Source organism: Typopeltis vanoorti, chromosome 20 (assembly GCF_054136105.1).
Source record: "Typopeltis vanoorti isolate ZY-2024b chromosome 20, IOZ_Tvanoo_1.0, whole genome shotgun sequence".
Classification (NCBI taxonomy): Eukaryota; Metazoa; Arthropoda; class Arachnida; order Uropygi; family Thelyphonidae; genus Typopeltis; species Typopeltis vanoorti.
The window spans coordinates 89383055-89403347 of NC_143568.1; the positions used below are offsets into that span (position 1 = coordinate 89383055).

Here is a 20293-nt window from a genome sequence, read left to right on the forward strand (position 1 = left end):
ATTGCCATAAGTGAAACTTGGTTGACTGAGGACTGTTAGGACTTGAAATGGTGGGATATAGAATTTTACAAAAGGATAGGAAGATGAAGAGAGGAGGGGGAGAGAATTGTTAATGGTAGCAGAAGAATTGTGTTCTTCAAGAGTCAAAATGAAAAATAGTAGTGTATATGAAGTTTTTAGAATAGTATATGTAATAGGATATTTTTTTAGAGTAGTATATCTAATCAGATGCTGTTATAGTCCAGTGGATGTGAATGAGTACTGATTGTGAAATGTTTAGTCAAATTAGTTAAACAAGTAAAAGGAAGATTAATGGGAGATGTTAATTTTAGGAATGTGAATTGGAAATAAGAAATAAGTAACAAGGAGAGTGAATTTGTTGAGTTTCTGCAGGATAGCTATCTAAAGCTGCATTTGATGGAAGCAACACTATGTTTATTGGTGTTAGATTTGGTGATATTCTCAAGGATGTGGCTGTGAATGAGGTATCAACATTGCCACCTTGATGAAAGTGATCATAAGGTATTGGTTTGGAAGGTAGTCAAACAGGACAAAGTTGTTATCAAGAAGATCTATTTGAAGAACTATAAGGTGGGTGATTATTAGGTGCTCTGTAGTCAACTAGTCAATACAATGGGTAGATGAATTGTGTAGAAAATATGTTTACAGTGCATGGGAAATGATAAAGCGGGATCTAACACAAGCAACGCATAACTGCATACTAAGAGTTAAGCAGATAAAGAGAGTAGGAGTTAGATGAATGAATGCTGAAATCAAGCAAGCAAAACAGTGTTATAAAAGAAGTTGTTATGGAGGAAGTATAAGACAGTTTGCAGTAATCAGATGCATGAAGAATATAAAGTGTAGGCCAGTGACACACTTTGTTAAAAAAGAAAAAGTTGAATATGAGAGGAGATTGGCCAGTCAGGTCAAAACTGATCAAAGGGAATTTTTCTGCTATGTTACAAGCATAAGGAAAAATAATTAGAGCAGGTTGATATCTATGGTACCAGAGTAACCATAGCAAATTACATAGTGGAATTATTTATAAAACACTTAATCAATGTATATTATAGTGGTGTGAATGATGCTCTGCAACTTATAGAAGGGAGACAAGATTTAGGAGAATTAAAGGTGAAGGAATCATCTCTGATTCCTTCACCTTTAATTCAAGTGTTGCTCAGGTTAGATGTTAATAAGACTGTTGGAATGGATGACATATCACCATGTATTTTTAAAGAATGTGCAAAAGAGTTACCTTGTCCTGGTTATTTAATGAGAGTCTTGCAGTGGGTAAAATTCCTATGCTGTTGAAAGATGGCAAAATAATACCTCTCCACAAGCATGGTTCGAGAACAAAAGTTTCCAATATCGTCCGCTCTGTATATCTGCAGTTGTGATCAAAGTGTTGGAAAAATTGGTTAGAAATAAAATACAGGATTGGGTTGATGAACATAAGATTCTCTATGATAGTCAGCATGGTTTATGAAGGGCAGGTCTTGCTTTAGCAATCTGCTTATGTTTCATGATAAGATGATGAATGTATTGGATAAGGGAGAATCATATGATATTCTTGGACTTTGCAAAAGCATTTGATAGATTACCAATGATAAGTTGGTGTCCAAGCTGCAGAAGGTATGAATAGATAGTATATTGGTCAGATGGATTGAAGATTAGCTCTCTAAACAATACCAGAAGGTTGTGTATGTTTGAGCTGTGTTTTAGAAAAGGAATGTGAGCAGTGGCATGCCTGAGGATTCTGCTCTTAGGACCCTACTGTTTAACTTGTTTGTTAATAATATTTCATGTGGATTGACTGGGGATCTTCAAATGTTTGCTGATGATCCAAAGTTAGCTAGAATTATCAGGAGTAGTGCTGATGTTAATTCTCTACAGGAAGATTTGAATTGACTTTTAGCTTGGACAAATGAGTGGGGGGGGGGCAGTTTTAATGTTAATAAATGCAAGGTGTTACACTTTGGGTTACATGGATATAATGCTACATATTGTATCGTTGGAGGTGGTTCAGAAAATGGATGAGATTCAGGATCAAGTGATGGTGGACTGTGGACTGAAGTTCCGAGGGCACGTTACACATGTTGAAAGACTGCACATCATATTACTGATATAATAAAAAGTACATTGACATGTAGAGATAAGGAAGTGGTGGAACATCTATATAAGGCATTGGTCAGACCACATATGGACTATTGTGCTCAGATCTGCTAACCTAGTTTTCATTGTGTGTAGAAACACTAGAGAGGATCCAAAGGCAAATAACCAAAGTTATATCAGAACTCCGAAATATTGATTCTGAAGAGCATTTGAGAGAATATGAATTACAGAAATTGGTGAAGAGGAAAAGAGGAGATGTGATAGAGACCTTCAGGTTAGTTAATAGATTCTATCAGATTAATACAGAAAAAATTATAAAAAGATTAGATGTTAAGATGGGAAGAATGAGAGGAAGTTGGATAGAGATTTGGTGAAGAATGGAGTGAGGAGTAGATTTTTTAAGCAACACACTCAGGCAATGCATTCCACTCACTGTCAGTGAGTGGAATGCATTGCCTGAGTGTGTTGTGAGTACAGGTAGTGTAAATAACTTCAAAGATCATTATGATAAACATGCTGCTGATGGAGTGGACCTCCCACGATGTGTCTGTGGACTCCAGGTTACCAAATAATAAGAAGAAGAATATATAGCGATAAAATAATATATATAAGTATATAAAAGAATAACCAATAAGCTAATATGTTATAATCAAATTATAAACTACTGTATAATTTGATGTTTTATTTTTTCTTAGGGAGGATGGATGCTACTACAAAATTGCCATCTGGGACTGGAATTCATGGATGAATTATTAGACACAGTTTCAGCTGCAGAGAATATCCATAAAACTTTCCGTGTGTGGATCACTACAGAAGTACATCCTCAATTTCCTATTAGTTTTCTACAGTCTTCAATTAAATTTACAAATGAGCCACCCCAAGGAATGAAAGCTGGATTGAAAAGAACATATTCCACTCTAACACAACAGTCACTAGATCTTATTACATATTTTCAGTGGAAGCCAATGCTGTATACTGTTTCTTTTCTACATAGTGTAGTTCAGGTAAGCTGAATAAGATGGATATACTCAGGTGAAACATTAGTGGAAAATAACAAAATGAATGTATACTTACTTTTATTATTTGCTGCAGAAGACTTTGTTGAAGTATTCAGTGATCAATTTATAAGGGTTTCATCCTAATCAGGGTGCAATCATGAGGGACTTAAGTATGGAGGACATTATTATTATTATTATTATTATTATTATTATTATTCAGGCCTCCAAGGAGTCAAAAGACTCATCGAGGGAGGTCCTTCCTAAGACATAAAGTCTGTCAAGACTCATCGAGGGGAGGTCCCCCCCCTGAGAAACACAAAGTCTATCATACCACTCTTAATTGTAAGTGAGAGATTTCCTAAAATTGTGAGGTATTTTAGGAAATAAATAAACTTGATGTCAATAAGGCGATAGGATTTGTTGATATATCACCATGCATCTCAAGGGAATGTTCCAGAAAACGCAGTAGCATTGGCATTCCTGTTTAATACAAGTCTTGCAACAGCACAAGTTACAAGGGAGTGGAAAGAAGGTAAAATTGTTCCACTGCCTAAAAGAGTTTATAAAGCTGTAGGTTCAAATTATAGGCCCCGTCTGTATATCTAGAGTTCTAGTGAAGATACTGGATAAATTCATGAGAAGTAGGATACAGAAATGGGTTGATAACAAGTATTCCCTGTGGTTATCAACATGGGTTTGTTAAGAGGAGATCATGATCTGTCTTTCTTGTGTTCCTGCTTTCTCATTCGCTTCACTCATGCCGCTCACCTTTCCATTCATAAGTTCTCCTACCCTACTTTCCTACTCTTCTAAACAACCTTTCAGAAGAACGGTTATTGGAAGCAGACTATTAAACTTCTGTTTAATTCACCTGCTCAATGTATTGAAGATAATAATGATATAAAAGGTTTTATATATATCTTCTGTGTATGAGATCCATTTCACCAACAGGAGTCAAAATTCTCAAAAAAAATATAAACTCTGCGCTTCTTTCACTCCTCTAACCAAACTCTGACCCTTGCCTGGTACAGCAAAACCTAAATATAACAGCTTAAAATATCCAGGCCTTCTTTGGTGTAACTGTGATGAGTTGTATTTTGGTCAGACGGATAAATCCATTGAACTACATATAAAAGAGCATGTGAGAGATATCATGTATAGTGGCAGAATTAGAGAAACCACCCTATCTAATAATTTTCTTAATTCTGATAACCCTGACAATGAAGACTCTTTCACTCAGACAGTAATCTAAAATAAATCAGAAAATATATTTTAAATGCTATGAAAAGCTTGAGAGAAGAATTATTGAATCAACAGAAATTGTCCACATTCCAGTCCACCTTAATACTAACCCAGACCATAATTGTTATTTTGATTGTTACTCCTCAGCCTGATTGTTACTTTGGTGTATGCAAGATCATATCCATTGAACACGCTCAACATGCTTTTTTGCTAATCATCTTAGTTCGCCAATACATTTTATTCTACCCAGAATTTGATTCAACATAATCATTTTTGTCAAATAGTTATTTTATAAATTAATGAAAATTCAAATCTTAAAAAATATAGTCCCCATCTGTTCTAAATTAAGTTTTCTTTATTTATTTATTCATAATCTTATTTCTATGATCAGTTCACAGAATTATGAGGGTACTCACTTTTACGATTTTGCTTTATAGAGAACAATAGAAAAATCTTTAATCATATTGTAATGTATGGTGACTCAATGATCTGTGGTGTGCAAGATAGGATGCATGAGGAGTGTTTTCCTTGAGGAACAATAGAAAGTGTGGCAATTAAGAGGGGTGAAAGGGTGGATGAGATGATTGTGATGGTAGGAATAAATGACTTGAGAGGTAATGTAAATTGGGCAGCGAGAGATATGAGATTCTCGCTTGATGTAGTACGAAAGAAGATGCAGAGAGGAAAGATAGTGTGCGTGTTGCCTAGGTATGATAGTGACGAGCTGAGCAGACAAGCAGTAATATTGAATAGCATAATAGCTAGAATGTGCCAGAAGAGAGGATTGGAATATGTGGATGCTTGGCGAGCATTTCAGGACAGAGACGGAGAGATTGCTGTTCTGAACGAGTCAGTGTGTCAATGCAAGGAAAGTAGAATGCCGAAGGTGGATGGTAGCAGGGGTGGCCTCTTGTGGGAAAGGGTACTTGGGAGAAAGGGGACAACATCAGGTAGCGCTGAGCCCAGTGGAGTCTAGAGGGGATAATGCTGGGTTTAGAAATAGTGGCATTTTTATGCTTTATACTAATGCCAGGAGTATCTGGAATAAAGGAGAGGAATTGGTGGTTCTGATAACATCAGAATGGCCAAAGGTTATTGGGATCACTGAGACATGGTTGACAGAAGAAGGTATAATAACAGGAATAGAAGTAGTAGGGTACAGCATTTTTCGGCAGGATAGGAAGAGAAAGCGTGGTAATGGAGTACTGCTTATGATAAGCGATGACTTATGTCCTCTAAGAGTTGAGGCTTTGGAAGCCAGTGACAATAATGATTTTGAAAGCATATGGTATGAGGTAGAGGTGGGCAAGATAGGATATTTAGTGGGGTGCTGCTACAAACCAAGGTGCAGAAAGGATGGGGACCAGGAGATGTTTAGACACTTGAGCTTCGCAAGTGCAAGAGGAATGGTTGTTATGGGAGATTTTAACTATAGCAGGATAAATTGGAAGATACATGTAGCAATAAGGAAATGGATTTTCTAGTATTCTTGAGGGACAAATATCTTAGGCAACATGTAAGAGAGGGAACAAGAGGTTCAAGAGTTTTGGATTTGGTCATAGCATCAGAAGAGTTGATAATAACTGAGATGACATCTCTCCTACCAGTTGGACAGAGTGACCATGTGGTTTTGACTTGGAAGATGAATAGACATGCAGGAGTATCAAAGAGACCGGAACATATCTGGAATTATAAGGCAGGTGATTATAATAGTCTTAGACATCAACTTTGGGAAGTTTCATGGTGGGAGGAATTGGAAGGCTGGGATATCATTAGTGCTTGGGAAATTGTGAAGAAATATTTGTTAGCAGCAATAGTAAGCTATATTCCACAAGTGAAGAAGAACACAATTTGGTGTAAAGTGGATGACAAACAATATTAAACAGGAGCTGTATGTGAAAAAAAGGTTATGGAAGAGATATAAGGAGACAGGTGAAGAGCAGATGCATGAAGAATATAAGACACAGGTCAAGAGAGTGACTAGTATGGTAAGGAAGGCAAAACTGGAATATGAGAAGAGATTGGCCCTAAGATCCAAAGAAAATCCTAGGGAATTTTTTAGCTATGTGGCCAGTAGGAGGAGAAATGATTGTGGAAGAATGACATTGTGGGATAAAAGTGGGAATAGAGTGACTGATGCAGAGGACATAGGGAAATTGTTCAATGAACACTTTATTGGTGTATTTCATCCTAGAGGAATAAATTTTAATACTAGAGGGATAGGGCAGGTTTGAGGTTTAGAAATGCAGGAGGAGAGTGTGTTCCAAATACTGAGTACTCTGGATGTCAGTAAAGATGTGGGACTGGATGGTATTTCACCATGAGTTTTGAGAGAATGTGCCAAGGAACTGACAGCTCCTTTGACCTGGCATTTTAATGTAAGTCTGGCTATGGGAAAGGTGCCCAGGGAATGGAAGGATGGTAAGATAGTGCCATAGCATAAGGGTGGTTGCTGACTGGAAGTGTCTAATTATAGGCCAGTTTGTGTGTCATCAGTAGTTGTTAAGATCTTGGAGAAATTAGTTAGGGACCGTATACAACATTGGGCAAATGAGGGTAATGTTATCTGTAAGAGTCAACATGGATTTGTGAGGGGGCACTCCTGTTTTAGTAATATGCGCCTCCTATAATAAAGTTACAAGAGCAGTAGATGAGGGAAAAGCATATAGTGCATTTTCTTGGATTTAGCAAAGGCATTTGACAGGGTGCTACATGATAAGCTGATATTTAAGTTGCAGCACATGGGTTTGAATGTCAGGTTGGTCAACTGGATTCAGGATTGGCTGTCTGTTAGGCATCAGAGAGTTGTGTATGTTCGGGCAGTTTCAAGGAGGCAGAGGGTTACAAATGGTCCCACAGGGCTCAGTACTCAGACCTATATTGTTTAACCTTTATATCAATGACATTGTCAGTGGATTGCAGGGAGATATTCATTGGTTGCAGATGATGTGAAGCAGTGTAGGGTTATTAGTAATAATGCAGATGTGGTAGTCATGCAAGAGGATTTGAATAAGCTAGACAGATGGGCAAATGAATGGGGGTCTCGGTTTAATGCAGCGAAATGTAAGGTCTTGAGATTTGGGACGCTGCATACTCTGTTGGAGGAGATATACTGGAGGAAGTAGCAGGAGACAAGAGATCTGGGGTTGATGATTGATAGAAACCTGAAATTCAAGGGACATATTGCTAAGGTGGTGAATTTAACACAGAGGATTGCTGCAATAATGAGAAGGACACTGATCTACAGAGATAAAAGAGTTATCGTTCCATTGTATAAGACCCTGATCAGACCACACTTAGACTATTGTTCTCAGATTTGGTCCCCAGAATTTGAAGAGGATAAATTAACTGTGGAAAGGGTACAAAGATGGTTTCAGGACTGTACAATGTTAGTTATGAGGATCAGCTGTGGGAATGTGGACTGCAGAGTTTGGTAGATAGAAGAAGGAGAGGTTATATGATTGAGACTTTTAAACTGTTGAGAGGTGGTTACACGATTGACACTGGGGAGTTCTTTCGCTTGGTTGAACAGTGGGAAGGAATGATGACAAGGGGCAATCCCAGGAAGTTACGAAAAAAGAGCTGTGAGGAAGAGGGTGAGGAGTGGTTTCTTTGCATGGATGGTGGTTGAACCATGGAATGCATTGCCTGATAGAGTGGTAAGAGCGAGAACGGTCAATGAGTTTAATGAGTGGTATGATAGACTTTGTGTTTCCTAGGAGGGACCTCCCATGATGAGTCTTGATAGACTTATGTTTCTAGGAAGGACCTCCCACAAAGAGTCTTTTGACACCTTGGAGACCTAAATAATAATAATAATAATATCATGTAATATATAACTTTATAATGTAATCTAGTTCTTTGCACTTCATATTTTTGGGTTTCCTCAAATCTTTCATTACGAATAAAAATAAACAGCTGTTAAGAAGTAAACTATGTTCATATTTTCTGCTGATTTAGATATTATGCAGCAATTTTGAAGTAGTGATACTTTGCCTACAATTTATCATTTGAAACATGTATAGGTGCATGTCTCAAAGGTGAAATTTCATTTATAAATTTTTAATGATAGAGTTAAAATTATTTTTTCTCTTTGATGGCTACCACCCCCCACACACACAGGGCTCAGGAAAAAAAAATTATCACACACTCACAAAAAAACACTCTAGGTAACATAGCTGCACCTTGTTTTGTTTGAATTTGTTATTTTTCTAAAGTTTTTGTTATTTACAAAAGGGGGACAAAGAAGAAGTAAAGAACCATAGACCAATTATGTTGATTTAATTTTAACGGTATAGATGCGAACACAGATTGATAAGAAAATAACTATTTATTAATTTAAACACTAATATTTGTCTGGTATTATATCCAGCATCTTCAGAGCATACAAACAAAGTTTGTTACGGTAGCGAGACAACTACAATCCTGTGTAACAGTGGGATGAGTATGAGTAATTGTGGCGTGCAACACAAAGATTAAAGTCCTAATTAGGCGCCATCTAAGTTAAAAAAAAAAAAAAAACAGGTATTAATTTGGTCTTGGAATCACTGTCTCCCAAACTTTTGGTAGATTCATAGAGCCATACTTGTTGTTGTGTCGGAAAAAGTGCCAACTCACTTTTAATGAGTTATCCTATTTCCGACCCAACATAAGGTAACGTTAAAAGCTATGGATATGGACATACTTATGCCTACCAGAAGAAAATGTGCATCTTGGTAAGCCAGAACTGTGGCTAAACACTCTTGTAGATATTAAGTAAATTTTGAGAACCCCATAATTGAAATAGATAATGTGAATTATTTAACAGAGAAAAGATTTGTATAAATGCTGAAAATTGTATATAAGATAATACATGTATTGAGCCATGTCAAAAACAGTTCGGAGCTGCGGCAACCAATCGGCCGCCGCCATGTGCGTGACGTAGCCACCAAGAGAGGGCGCTCATATGAGGTATATAGGTTTTGGTGCCGAATTCAATCGTTCTCTTTTTTCTGTTCCTGGTTCCTGATTCCAAGTGCTGGATAGCTGTGAAGCTTGCTGCCATGCCAAGCAACATTTTCCATTGCTATGCGGTGCCACGTTGAGTGTAGCCATGTTGAAGGAATACTGCCAGAAAGAGCCGTTGGTTAGCCATGCAACGTATAAAACAGCGAAGAGGTGAAACTCTTTCGAAAAGAACAGAAGTGTGTCGCGGATGCCATAAGAAATATACGGTGAGGAAACCCAGAGATCTAGTTAAAGAAGTCCTAATAACTAACAGAAAAGCAAGAACGGTAAGACGCAAGTTTTCGTATTAGATTAACTAATAACCAAAGCGGGAATAAGAGAGACAGAACATTAAGGAACTCGATATAGTCTACTTCTACCTTATATCTAAAGAACTCTAATCTTTTGGACATTCTGTCCAAAAGATTAACAATGTTTCTTCTATCAATGTTAGAAGAAACATTGTTATTATTGTATTAAATTTGAACTTAAATATTAACTGGATTTTGAGGGAGGATAAAGTCAGAATATAAGAGAAAATATTGTTTCATGTGAATTTAGCAAGACGGAGTACGTCTAATATGTTTCACACTAGGATTGTAGAATGTATCTATGTACATGTGTTCTTCCCATGAATGAGAACTGAGCAACTCAGTAGAAAATAACCAAGCCTGAATATAGTTACACAAAGAAGAGTGTAAGAGTGATACTATAAGATTTTAGAGGAAATATTTTTTTGTATGTAAATTTAAGAGGGGGGGAAGTTCAGGCTCTTTAGAATTGAAATCTCTGACCTAAGTGTATATATATGTATTTGTCTAAAATAAATGTATTTCTTTAATTTGAACCTCATGAGTCTGTCATTGTTCTGAGAGTTGAGTTACCACTTGTTAAAATTCGGACCATGCATAAGTAATAGGGGAATCCATTAGTAACTAAGAAAGGGGGACCACGACTGCAAACCACTTGATCCCTATATTGTTTTCACTAGTTTAAAATTGTGTCTCAGACTTCAGTTACTGGCTGGCGCAGTCGACTTAAAGAATATAAATTTGTCGGCAATGGAAGAGCTGAAAATAAATAAGATAAGAATAATATAAAATAAATAAATAAAGGGGAAGTACAAGATGTAACAATGGCGCAGCAGTCGACAGGATGTGCTTGAAAATTTAATGTGCACAATAAGTTAGTCTCAATCTCAGAAACAGAACTCATTAAGAATTGAAAGTATAGTAGTGAAATTTTGACTTAAGAATAAAGTGTTAATCTAAGAGGGTAAGTATGTCCCTACCCAATATAACCAAGATGAGCGACCCAGAATTCTTTAAAACCATAAACCCCCAACAAATCTTTCCTCAGTTCTCTGGTGAAGAATCTGATGATGTGGGTGCATATTTTGACTATATAAAGGAGCTTAGAAAGATAGGGCGATGGAGTGACTTCCAGTTACTCATACTGCTTTGCAGTAAACTGGTTGGAAGAGCGAAGAGCTTTCTCTACTCCTCATCCTTATTAAAGGAAACTTTGGAATACCAGAGGTTTAAACAAATTCTAACCTCCCAGTTTTTTAAGACAAAAAACGTAGGGTGGAAGCTCCAGCGTATAACCCAAAAGGAAAATGAAAGTGTCTCTGACTATTACAATAGGATGATCACGTTTGCAAACACGTTATGTGTCCCTGACGAAGAAAAACGACATCTGGAATGGACTGTATTCCAAGTATTTAGAATTGATTTGAGGCAGGAGCTAAAGGAGACCGCATTTGAAAGACGATACAAAATCTAAAGGAATGCTATGATGCTGTGCTTGAAAGGGAACAGTTGTTGGGAGACATTAATCAGAAGTCAGTCACATTAATGTTAATAGAGAAAACAAGCACACTAACAACAACCCAAACCCTGTGAGGGACGAAACAAAAAGGGGTATTAAAAGACGCTGAAGAAAGCAACTCTGAGTCAGTCAACACTGTAGTAATAGGTGCTAGTAATTTCGACGAAGTTTGATCTATAGTAAGGCAAGAGGTAGAGAAGCTACAAAGACCACTCATCTTGATGAGTGGTCTTTGTAGCTTGATGAACGTCTTGATGCCGTGATCAGTCAACTAACAATTGATCTGGCCAAAAATCAAATGCTCACCTCTTTGCAAGAAGAAAAAGTAAAGAAAATTGTTTGCGACGAGGTTAAAAGACTACAGCAACCTATGCTGGAGAAAATGGATCACATGATGAAGAAGCCACAAGAAATGTCTGCAAACTGTAGAAATGAAACCTTTTTGTCCTCAGAGAAAGAGAGTGGAAAAAACTACCGGCGAGAAATTCCCAGGTGTTTCAACTGCAACAAGTTGGGACATGTTGCCTGAGATTGCTTTGTAGCACAAAATGATCGTAGAACCAGATACCAACCAGAGGCAACATCGCTCATGTGTGCTAAATTACCTACTAAAAAGGGGGGACAGGGCAATGAAAATTTCCCCAGAATGAAAGTGAAAGGAAGAATCTTCAGAAAGAATTTTGAAGCACTAATTGACACTGGTTCCCAAGCCTCCATAATATCAGAAAAACACATTAATGAACTTGGGCCTTGTGTAAAAAGGAGAATCATGCATTTGAAGAAATCGATTGGGATCTTAGATTGGGATCCCCCTCCCCAATACATGCTATTAAAGTAGTGAGACTGAAGGTGGGACTACCTGAGTTTGGATTGTATGCATGGCAAAACTTTTTGATTCTACGAAAGAACTCCATCCCCCACATAGGGCTAATTTTAGGTGAGGATTTTCTGTGGAAGAATGGATTCTCCTGCGACTACCCCAAACAGGAGATTAAGTTCCTTCGAACAAAGGGTCCAAACAATGCCAATCAGAGCCATAGAAAGAGGAAGGACAAGCCTCTGCACGAGAATTCTCAGTGCACTGAAAATGGTCTGAATAGAAAAGACAAATTTAGGATCGAGGAAATACATGATGACCTTATCACAAGAAAAAGGATGACTAATACCTGTGAAAAGGCAGAAAATAAAGACCAGACTAATGATAAATTCTCAGATACATGTTTAGGAGTAGGCAAAGAGGTAAAACTTTTCCCAGAGAAAGGAGGGGATGGTGTTAACAGAGAAAATTTTCCTGTAACTTCATTAAAGTAAAATTTTAGATAAGGGGGGGGGCCTTTGTTGTGTCGGAAAAAGTGCCACTTTTATCACTTTTAATGAGTTATCCTATTTCTGACCCAACATAAGGTAACGTTAAAAGCCATGGATATGGACAACATACTTATGCCTACCAGAAGAAAATGTGCATCTTGGTAAGCCAGAACTGTGGCTAAACACTCTTGTAGATATTAAGTAAATTGTGAGAACCCCATAATTGAAATAGATAATGTTTGTGAATTATTTAAGAGAGAAAAGATTTGTATAAATGCTGAAAATTGTAAATAAGATAATACATGTATTGAGCCATGTCAAAAACAGTTCGGAGCTGCAGCAACCAAGTCCGTCATTGTTCTGAGAGTTGAGTTACCACTTTTAAAATTCGGACCATGCATAAGTAATAGGGGAATCCATTAGTAACTAAGAAAGGGGGATCACGACTGCAAACCTCTTGATCCCTATATTATTTCAGTAGTTTAAAATTGTGTCTCAGACTTCTGTTGCCAGCTGGCGCAGTCGACTTAGAGAATATAAATTTGTCGGCAACGGAAGAGCTGAAAATAGATAAGATAAGTGAATAATATAAAATAAATAAATAACAGGGAGAACAAGATGTAACATTGTTAAGGTTTGGAGTATGTTTCACGGCTTCTGTTGATTCCAGGAATAACCTGTCTGGCTTGTATGTTGAGAGTTTATTTTTCACTTGGTTAGACTATAATAAGTTTAGTTTAATCCTTTATCCAAGTGTGAGCAAACAAAGTTTGCGCCTGAAAGTATCTTCAGGACTGGGGTAAGGTAGTACAACACTAGGCAACTCGTTGCAAAGGTGGAGAAAGCTCTCTCATTGTGCTACCTTACCTCAGTCCTGAAGATACTTTCAGGCGCAAACTTTGTTTGTTCACACTTGGATAAAGGATTAAACTGAACTTATTATAGTCTAATCAAGTGAAAAATAAACTCTCAACATCTTTCACTGAATCTGGAGTAATTTAATAATAAGGTTGTACACCCTTTGGCAACTCCTAGGTTAGGATGACCTCTCATTGCTTCTGCCTTTGTGTCTCCACCACTGGGCCTGGCTCCCACTGACGAGACCTCAATAAAGGTAAAAACCGGTATGGGTAGTGGCCCTTGCCTTAATGCATAGCATTACACATATCCGCAAGGAGATGTGCTTTGCATTATGGAAGATACTGAGACAGGAGTGATGAGAGAGCTTTCTCCACCTTTGCAACGAGTTGCCCGGTGTTGTACTACCTTACCCCAGCCCCGAAGATACTTTCAGGCGCATGCTTTTTTGCTCACACTTGGATAAAGCATTAAACTAAGCTTATTATTATCTCTGACTTGTAAAAGCTTCTGTGCAGTACTTTTGTTTTTTTCCAATTGATCCTGTGTACAGAGGTATCCAAAGCATGGGTCTGCCAGACCCGACTTACCATAGCGAAAGTGTCAGATATATTTTTTGTCCACAGTTCTTCCTGTCTGTCCATAGTAGGCTCGATGACATGAGCAGGGCACTTCATAAGTTAAGTTATAATAAATAGTTATTTTCTTATCAGCATGTGTGATGAACACATAAGCCTTTCCACACAATATAGACCAATTAGTATTCTCTTTAATCTGCACAAAATTCTCACAAAAGTAATAACAAACTGGTTAACCCCCTCTTCTAGACTCAAATCAACCAGTAGAACAAGGAGATTCCATAAAGTCTTTAACACAATTGATCATATTCATGCAGTAAAACAAATAATAGAAAATGCAGAAGAAAACCAATTGACTTTCTGTTTAGCCTTTATTAATTATGAAAAAACATTTGATTCCATCAAAACTAATGCAATATTCAAAGCACTCCAGAATCAGGGAGTTCCTGGAGAATATATGGACCTTCTCCAGGAAATATACCACACTGCAACAGCAACAGTCCAACTTCACACAAGTAGCAATAAAATATCAATTGAAAAATGTGTCCTAAAAGGAGACTCTCTATTACCCAAAATCTTTACAGCAGTCCTTCAAGAAATATTTAATAAGATAAACTGGAAAAACCTTGGTATACAAATTAATAACAGAAACCTAAATATCAATAAATAACTATCAACAATAACAATAAATATCAACAAATATTAATAACAGAAACTTAACAGACCTAAGATATGCAGATGATATCATAATTTTGACAAACACTCCAGAAGACCTTAATATAATGATAGATCGTGATCAGACCTATATCATAAATCAGAAAAGTCAGCATAAAAATAAACAGAGGAAAAAACTAAAATCCTGTTTAATCATTTTGTAACACCAAAAAAGATAATAATAGAAAACAGTTTCTTGGAAAGAGCCTCTTCATATACATACTTAGATCAACTTAGATCATCTTATTGATTTAAACTGTGGACTCCAAAAGGAAATAAATTGGAGAGTTCAACTTGCCTGGTATGCATTCAGAAAATTGAAAAGTATTTTTTAAAACAATGATGTCCCACTCTGTTCAAAAAGGAAGATATTTAACCAGTATATACTTCCAGTCATCACATATGGTTGTGAAACTTGCTCTCTAACAAAAGCACTGGCAAATAAACTAGCAACAACTCAAAGAAAAATGGAGTGGTTGATGCTAGGCATCACATTAAAAGATAAGAAGCTGGACTCATATCACTGACTTCATTCTTCACCATAAACGGCTAAAATGGAAATGGGCCAGACATCTAGAAGAGAAGATGAGCAATGGACCATACTAATGAACTGGATTCCAAATGAAGAGAAACGAGGCCGAGGACATACTAAAAGAAGGTGGAGTGATGAATTGTCAAATTTTGTTGGGGAAAATTGGTCAGCCATTGCTAAGATCAGAGAAAGGTGAAAAGAACTGGAGGAGGCCTTCGTTCAGCAGTGGACAGAAAATGGCTGAAAAGAAGAAGAAGATTATACCAGATAACTTTTAATTTTCCAATACCAAAATTAAATTGTGATTATTATAAATTACCAAATTTTGTATATTTTCTTATCTATAATATTTCCTGATTATTATAAATCAGGAATATGGGTAATTGGGGAAATCAATGTTTAATAAACAGTGTGATCCTACAAAAACAATATCAGGATCAAATGTTTTGAATATCTGCTAATCAGTCAGAAAGTTGAAAAATAAAACAAATTTCTGCATGTATTCAGTTTTGCTTGGGACTTCTGAGCGAGTCTACTGGGATGTGTTCTTTCCTTTCTTTCTCAGTAATATCTTCGCTAGCTTACAGCCTGTAGTCAAGCAGAAAGGAATATTAGCAAGTATATCTAAGAAACAATTCATTTCTGAGAATGACAAGCAGCAGTAACATTCTGGATTTTTTAAAAAAATAAGAAAAGTTATTATTATTATTTCAGGCCTTCATGGAGTCAAAAGACTCATCGTGAGAATGCATTCCATGGTTCAACTACCCTCCATGCAAAAAAAAAAAACACTTCTCACCTTCTTGCTTACAGCTTCCTTTGGTAACTTCCAGAGATGGTCCCTTGTCCTCACTCTTTCCCCTTGTGGAACATGGGGAAAGAGTGAGGACAAGTTTAAAAGTCGAAGTCATATCACCTCTCCTTCTTCTAACTTCCAAACTCTGAAGTCACATTTCCTCGGTCTGTCTTCATAACTAACATTTTACAGTCCTGAGCCCATTTTTGTTATCTGCCTCTGCACCCTTTCTACATTTAATTTATCCCCTTCAAATCTGGTGGACCAACTCTGATATGTCCTCTGCATCAGTCACGCTATTCTCATTTTTATCCAATGTCATTCTTCCACAATCCTTTCTCCTCCTACTGGCCACATAGCTAAAAAATTCCCAAGGATTTTCTTTGAATCTGTGGGAAAATCTCTTCTCATATTCTAGTTTTGCCTTCCATACAACAGTAGTCACTCTCCTGGCTTGAGTCTTATATTCTTCGTGCATCTGCTCTCCACTCCCTCTCCTTATATCTCTTCCATAACCTCTTTTTAACTTGCAGTTCCTGTTTGGTATTGTTTGTCATCCACTTTACATCAAATTGCATCCTGTGGCATGCAGCTTACTATTACTGCTAATGAATATAGAAGTTGTATAGACGGAGTATAGAAGTTGAACTGCAGGATGGGGAAAAAAGCACATTTGAGGCTGTTTGGTGTGAGATACAATCTAGCAGAACAAAATATACAATTGGGTGCTGCTATAGACCGGGTGATGGAGTGGATGGTGGGAATACTATGCATAAGCAAATAGAAGAAATGAATGGAAGGAGGGTAATTATTATGGGTGATTTCAATTATGGTAACATTGACTGGAAAGAGGAGAGGGCACATGGGAGGAAGGAATTGGATTTTATGCAGTTATTAAGGGACAACTATCTACGGCAACATGTATTGGAAAATACCAGGGGGCAGAGAGTGCTGGACCTAGTAATTGCAACTGAGAATGTAGTTGTAACGAACATGACCATGTTGCCACCAATTGGTGAGAGTGACCATAAGGTCATGACTTGGGAGGTGGCTAAAGGAGTCGAATTTACAATTAAGACAGGGTATATGTGGAATTACCGGGCTGGTAAGTATGACAAGCTTAGATGTGTGCTTGGCTCAATGCCATGGCATGTAAAACTGCAAGGGCTGGATGTTGATGGTGCATGGGAGGTGGTTAAGAACTGTTTGCAGGAGGCAATGGTTGACTGTATACCAAGAGTCCGAATAATAAATCAGGTAGGGGTTAAATGGATGAATAACACTATTAAGCTTGAGCTGCAAAAAAAGAAACAATTGTGGAGGGAATTTAAGGAGAAGGGTGACCATCAGGTGCATGAACAGTATAAAGCTCAGGCCAGGATGGTAACAAGGGTGGTAAGAAAAGCAAAAGCAGATTACGAAAGGAAATTGGCCATGCAGGCTAAAGAGAATCCCAAACAGTTTTTTCAATATGTTGCAAGTAAAAGGAAAAATGCTCATGGTAGAATGATCTTAAAAAATGCTGAGGGTAGGGAGGTAACTGAATCAGTCGATGTTGTGGAATTACTGAGCGAGCACTTTGCAAGAGTATATCATCCAGGTGGTGGCTTTGCGGAAATGGAGGAACCAACAGCTTATACTGGAATTGTGATGAATGAGGTAGAGGTAACTAGTCTATTACAGAACCTCAATGTCAATACATCTGTGGGATTGGATGGTATACCAGCTCGTGTCGTACGTGAAGCGGCCAAAGAATTGTCAGTGCCCTTGACCATTATGTTTAATTTGAGCCTCAGGACTGGGTCAGTCCCAAGGGGGTGGAAAGAGGGGAAAATAGTTCCACTGCACAAAGGTGGTTCCAAGGCTGCTGTTGAAAATTACCAGCCAATCAGCATAACAGGAATCATTATCAAGGTCTTGGAGAAAATAGTCAAGAGGAAAATACAAGATTGGATAGAAGAAAATGGGATACTGTATCGGGGACAGCATGGTTTTGTGAAGGGTAGGTCATGCCTCAGTAACTTGCTCACGTATTATAACACAGTGACGGCTGAACTGGATAAGGGTAATGGGTTTACAGTGATTCTGCTGGACCTTGCTAAGGCCTTTGACAGGATACCACATGGAATTCTAATCAGTAAATTGCAGCATATGGGAATGGACATAGGGTTGGTGAGATGGATAGGAGGGTGGTTGACGGAGAGATATCAGAGAGTGGTTTACTCAGGAGTAGAGTCCACAAGACGGCCTGTGACTAGTGGTGTACCACAAGGATCTGTTCTTGGACCACTGCTGTTTAATTTGTTCATAAATGATATAGGAAAGGATCTGAGAGGAACAGTTCATTTGTTTGCGGATGATGCGAAGTTGGGTAGGGCAATAGTGAATGCAGATGACGTCAAAATTTTGCAGAATGATTTGGATAGATTGGAGGTCTGGGCTAGGGAGAATGGATGTCAATTTAATGTGGCAAAATGTAAGGTTATGCATTTTGGGGTGAAAAGATGGGAGGCAGTTTACTGCATTGGTGGAACCGTGCTCCAGGAAATTGATGAGGCACGAGATTTAGGAGTGTTGGTGGATAAGGAATTGAAATTTAGGGGACACATTGCAAAAGTGGCCAAATCAGCTCATCAAATCACTTGGTTGCTGAAGAATACGTTGACAAGCAGAGACAAGCAGGTTATTGTTCCTCTGTATCGAGCCTTGATAAGACCTCATCTCGATTACTGTGCTCAGATTTGGTCACCTAGGTTTCTTCTTGATGGGGAGGAGGTGGAGAGGATCCAGAGGCGAGTGACCAAGATGATAGCAGGTCTGTGGAATGAACCATATGAGAACAGGTTGAGGATTTGTGGGTTGCAAAAATTGGTTGATAGGCGGAGGAGGGGAGATATGATTGAGACATTCAAATTACTGAAGGGTTTCTATAAAATTAATTCAGAAGATATTTTTGAGAACAGGGCTGGTTGTGGGAGGACTAGGGGACATCCATGGAAACTGGGCAAAAGTGTGGTTAGTAAAGGTGTTAGAGCTGGGTTCTTTACTTTTAGAGTAGTGAATGAGTGGAATGCGCTCCCTGAGTCTGTGGTGGATGCTGTGACAGTGAATGAGTTTAAGGCGAGGTATGATAGATACTGTATGAATGTCGAATAGTTGTGATGAAAATGATTTGGGGCCTCCTTCGATGAGTCTAATGACTCCCTGGAGTTGCCCGTAATAATAATAATAATATTCCTTTACAATTTACCAAGCACTAACAATATCTCACCCTTCCAATTTCTACCTTTATGGAACTGCTCAGGTTGATATCTAAGACTATTATAATCACCTGCCTTATAATTCCACATACATTCCTTTCTCTTTAATACTCCTGCATGTCCATTCATATTCCAAGTGAAAACTAGATGATTATTCTCTCCAACTGGGGGAAGAGATGCCATCTCACCTATATATAATCAGCTGTTCTGATGCTATGACCAAATCCAAAACTCTTCAACCTCGTGTTCTTTCTACTACACTTTGTCTTAGACATTGCTTCCTCAAGAATTCTAGAAATTCCATTCCCTTATTACTACATGCAGTTTCCTCTTCCCAATTTATATTTCTGTAGTTAAAATCTCCCATAACAATCATTCTTCTTGTACTTACATAGCTCAACTGTCTAAATATCTCCAGCTCATCACTGTATATTCTCCCTGGCTTGTGCAACACCTGCTAAATATCCTGTCTTGTCTGCCTCTACCTCACATCATATGCTTTCAAAACCATTAATGCCATGACACTTAAAATCCTCCAATCTGAGAGGACATAAGTCATCGCTTATTATAAGCAATATTCTACCACTGCATTTTCCCTTCTATCCTAACAAAAAATTCTTTACCCGGTACTTCTATTCCTGTTATTACATCATCTTCCATCAAGCACATCTCAGAGATCCCAATAATCTTTGGACAGGCTTATGCTATCTGTGCCACCAGTTCATTCCTTTATTCCGGTTACTCTTGGCATTAGCATAAAGAAAACAAATATCATTGTTTCTATACCAATCATTATTCCCTTCAGACTCCACTGGATTCAGCATTACCTGATGTATCCCCCCCTCCCCTTCTCTCAAGCACCCATTCCTACAAGAGGCCACCTCTGCCACTATCCATCCTGATAATTCTAGTTTCTCTGCATTGACACACTGACTCGTTCTGAGAACAGCATTCTCTCCAGATGTCTAAGTCCTTCCTCATTCAAATGCAAGCCATCTCTTGCATACATTTCCTTTCTGTCCTCAAATGCCTTTTTTTTTAATGCCCTTCTCCTCAGCTTTATCATACCTAGGCAA

General features: G+C 37.9%; 1 protein-coding gene across 1 annotated transcript in view; it reads left to right on the plus strand.

Moving 5' to 3' along the window:
* Positions 1-20293, plus strand: part of LOC150095635 (dynein axonemal heavy chain 8-like) — a 2108518-nt gene that overhangs the window by 1903222 nt on the left and 185003 nt on the right. The window contains exon 75 of the mRNA XM_090409931.1: positions 2811-3119. Within this exon, the coding sequence (XP_090266057.1) occupies positions 2811-3119 (309 nt within the window). The remainder of the gene's footprint in view (positions 1-2810; positions 3120-20293) is intronic.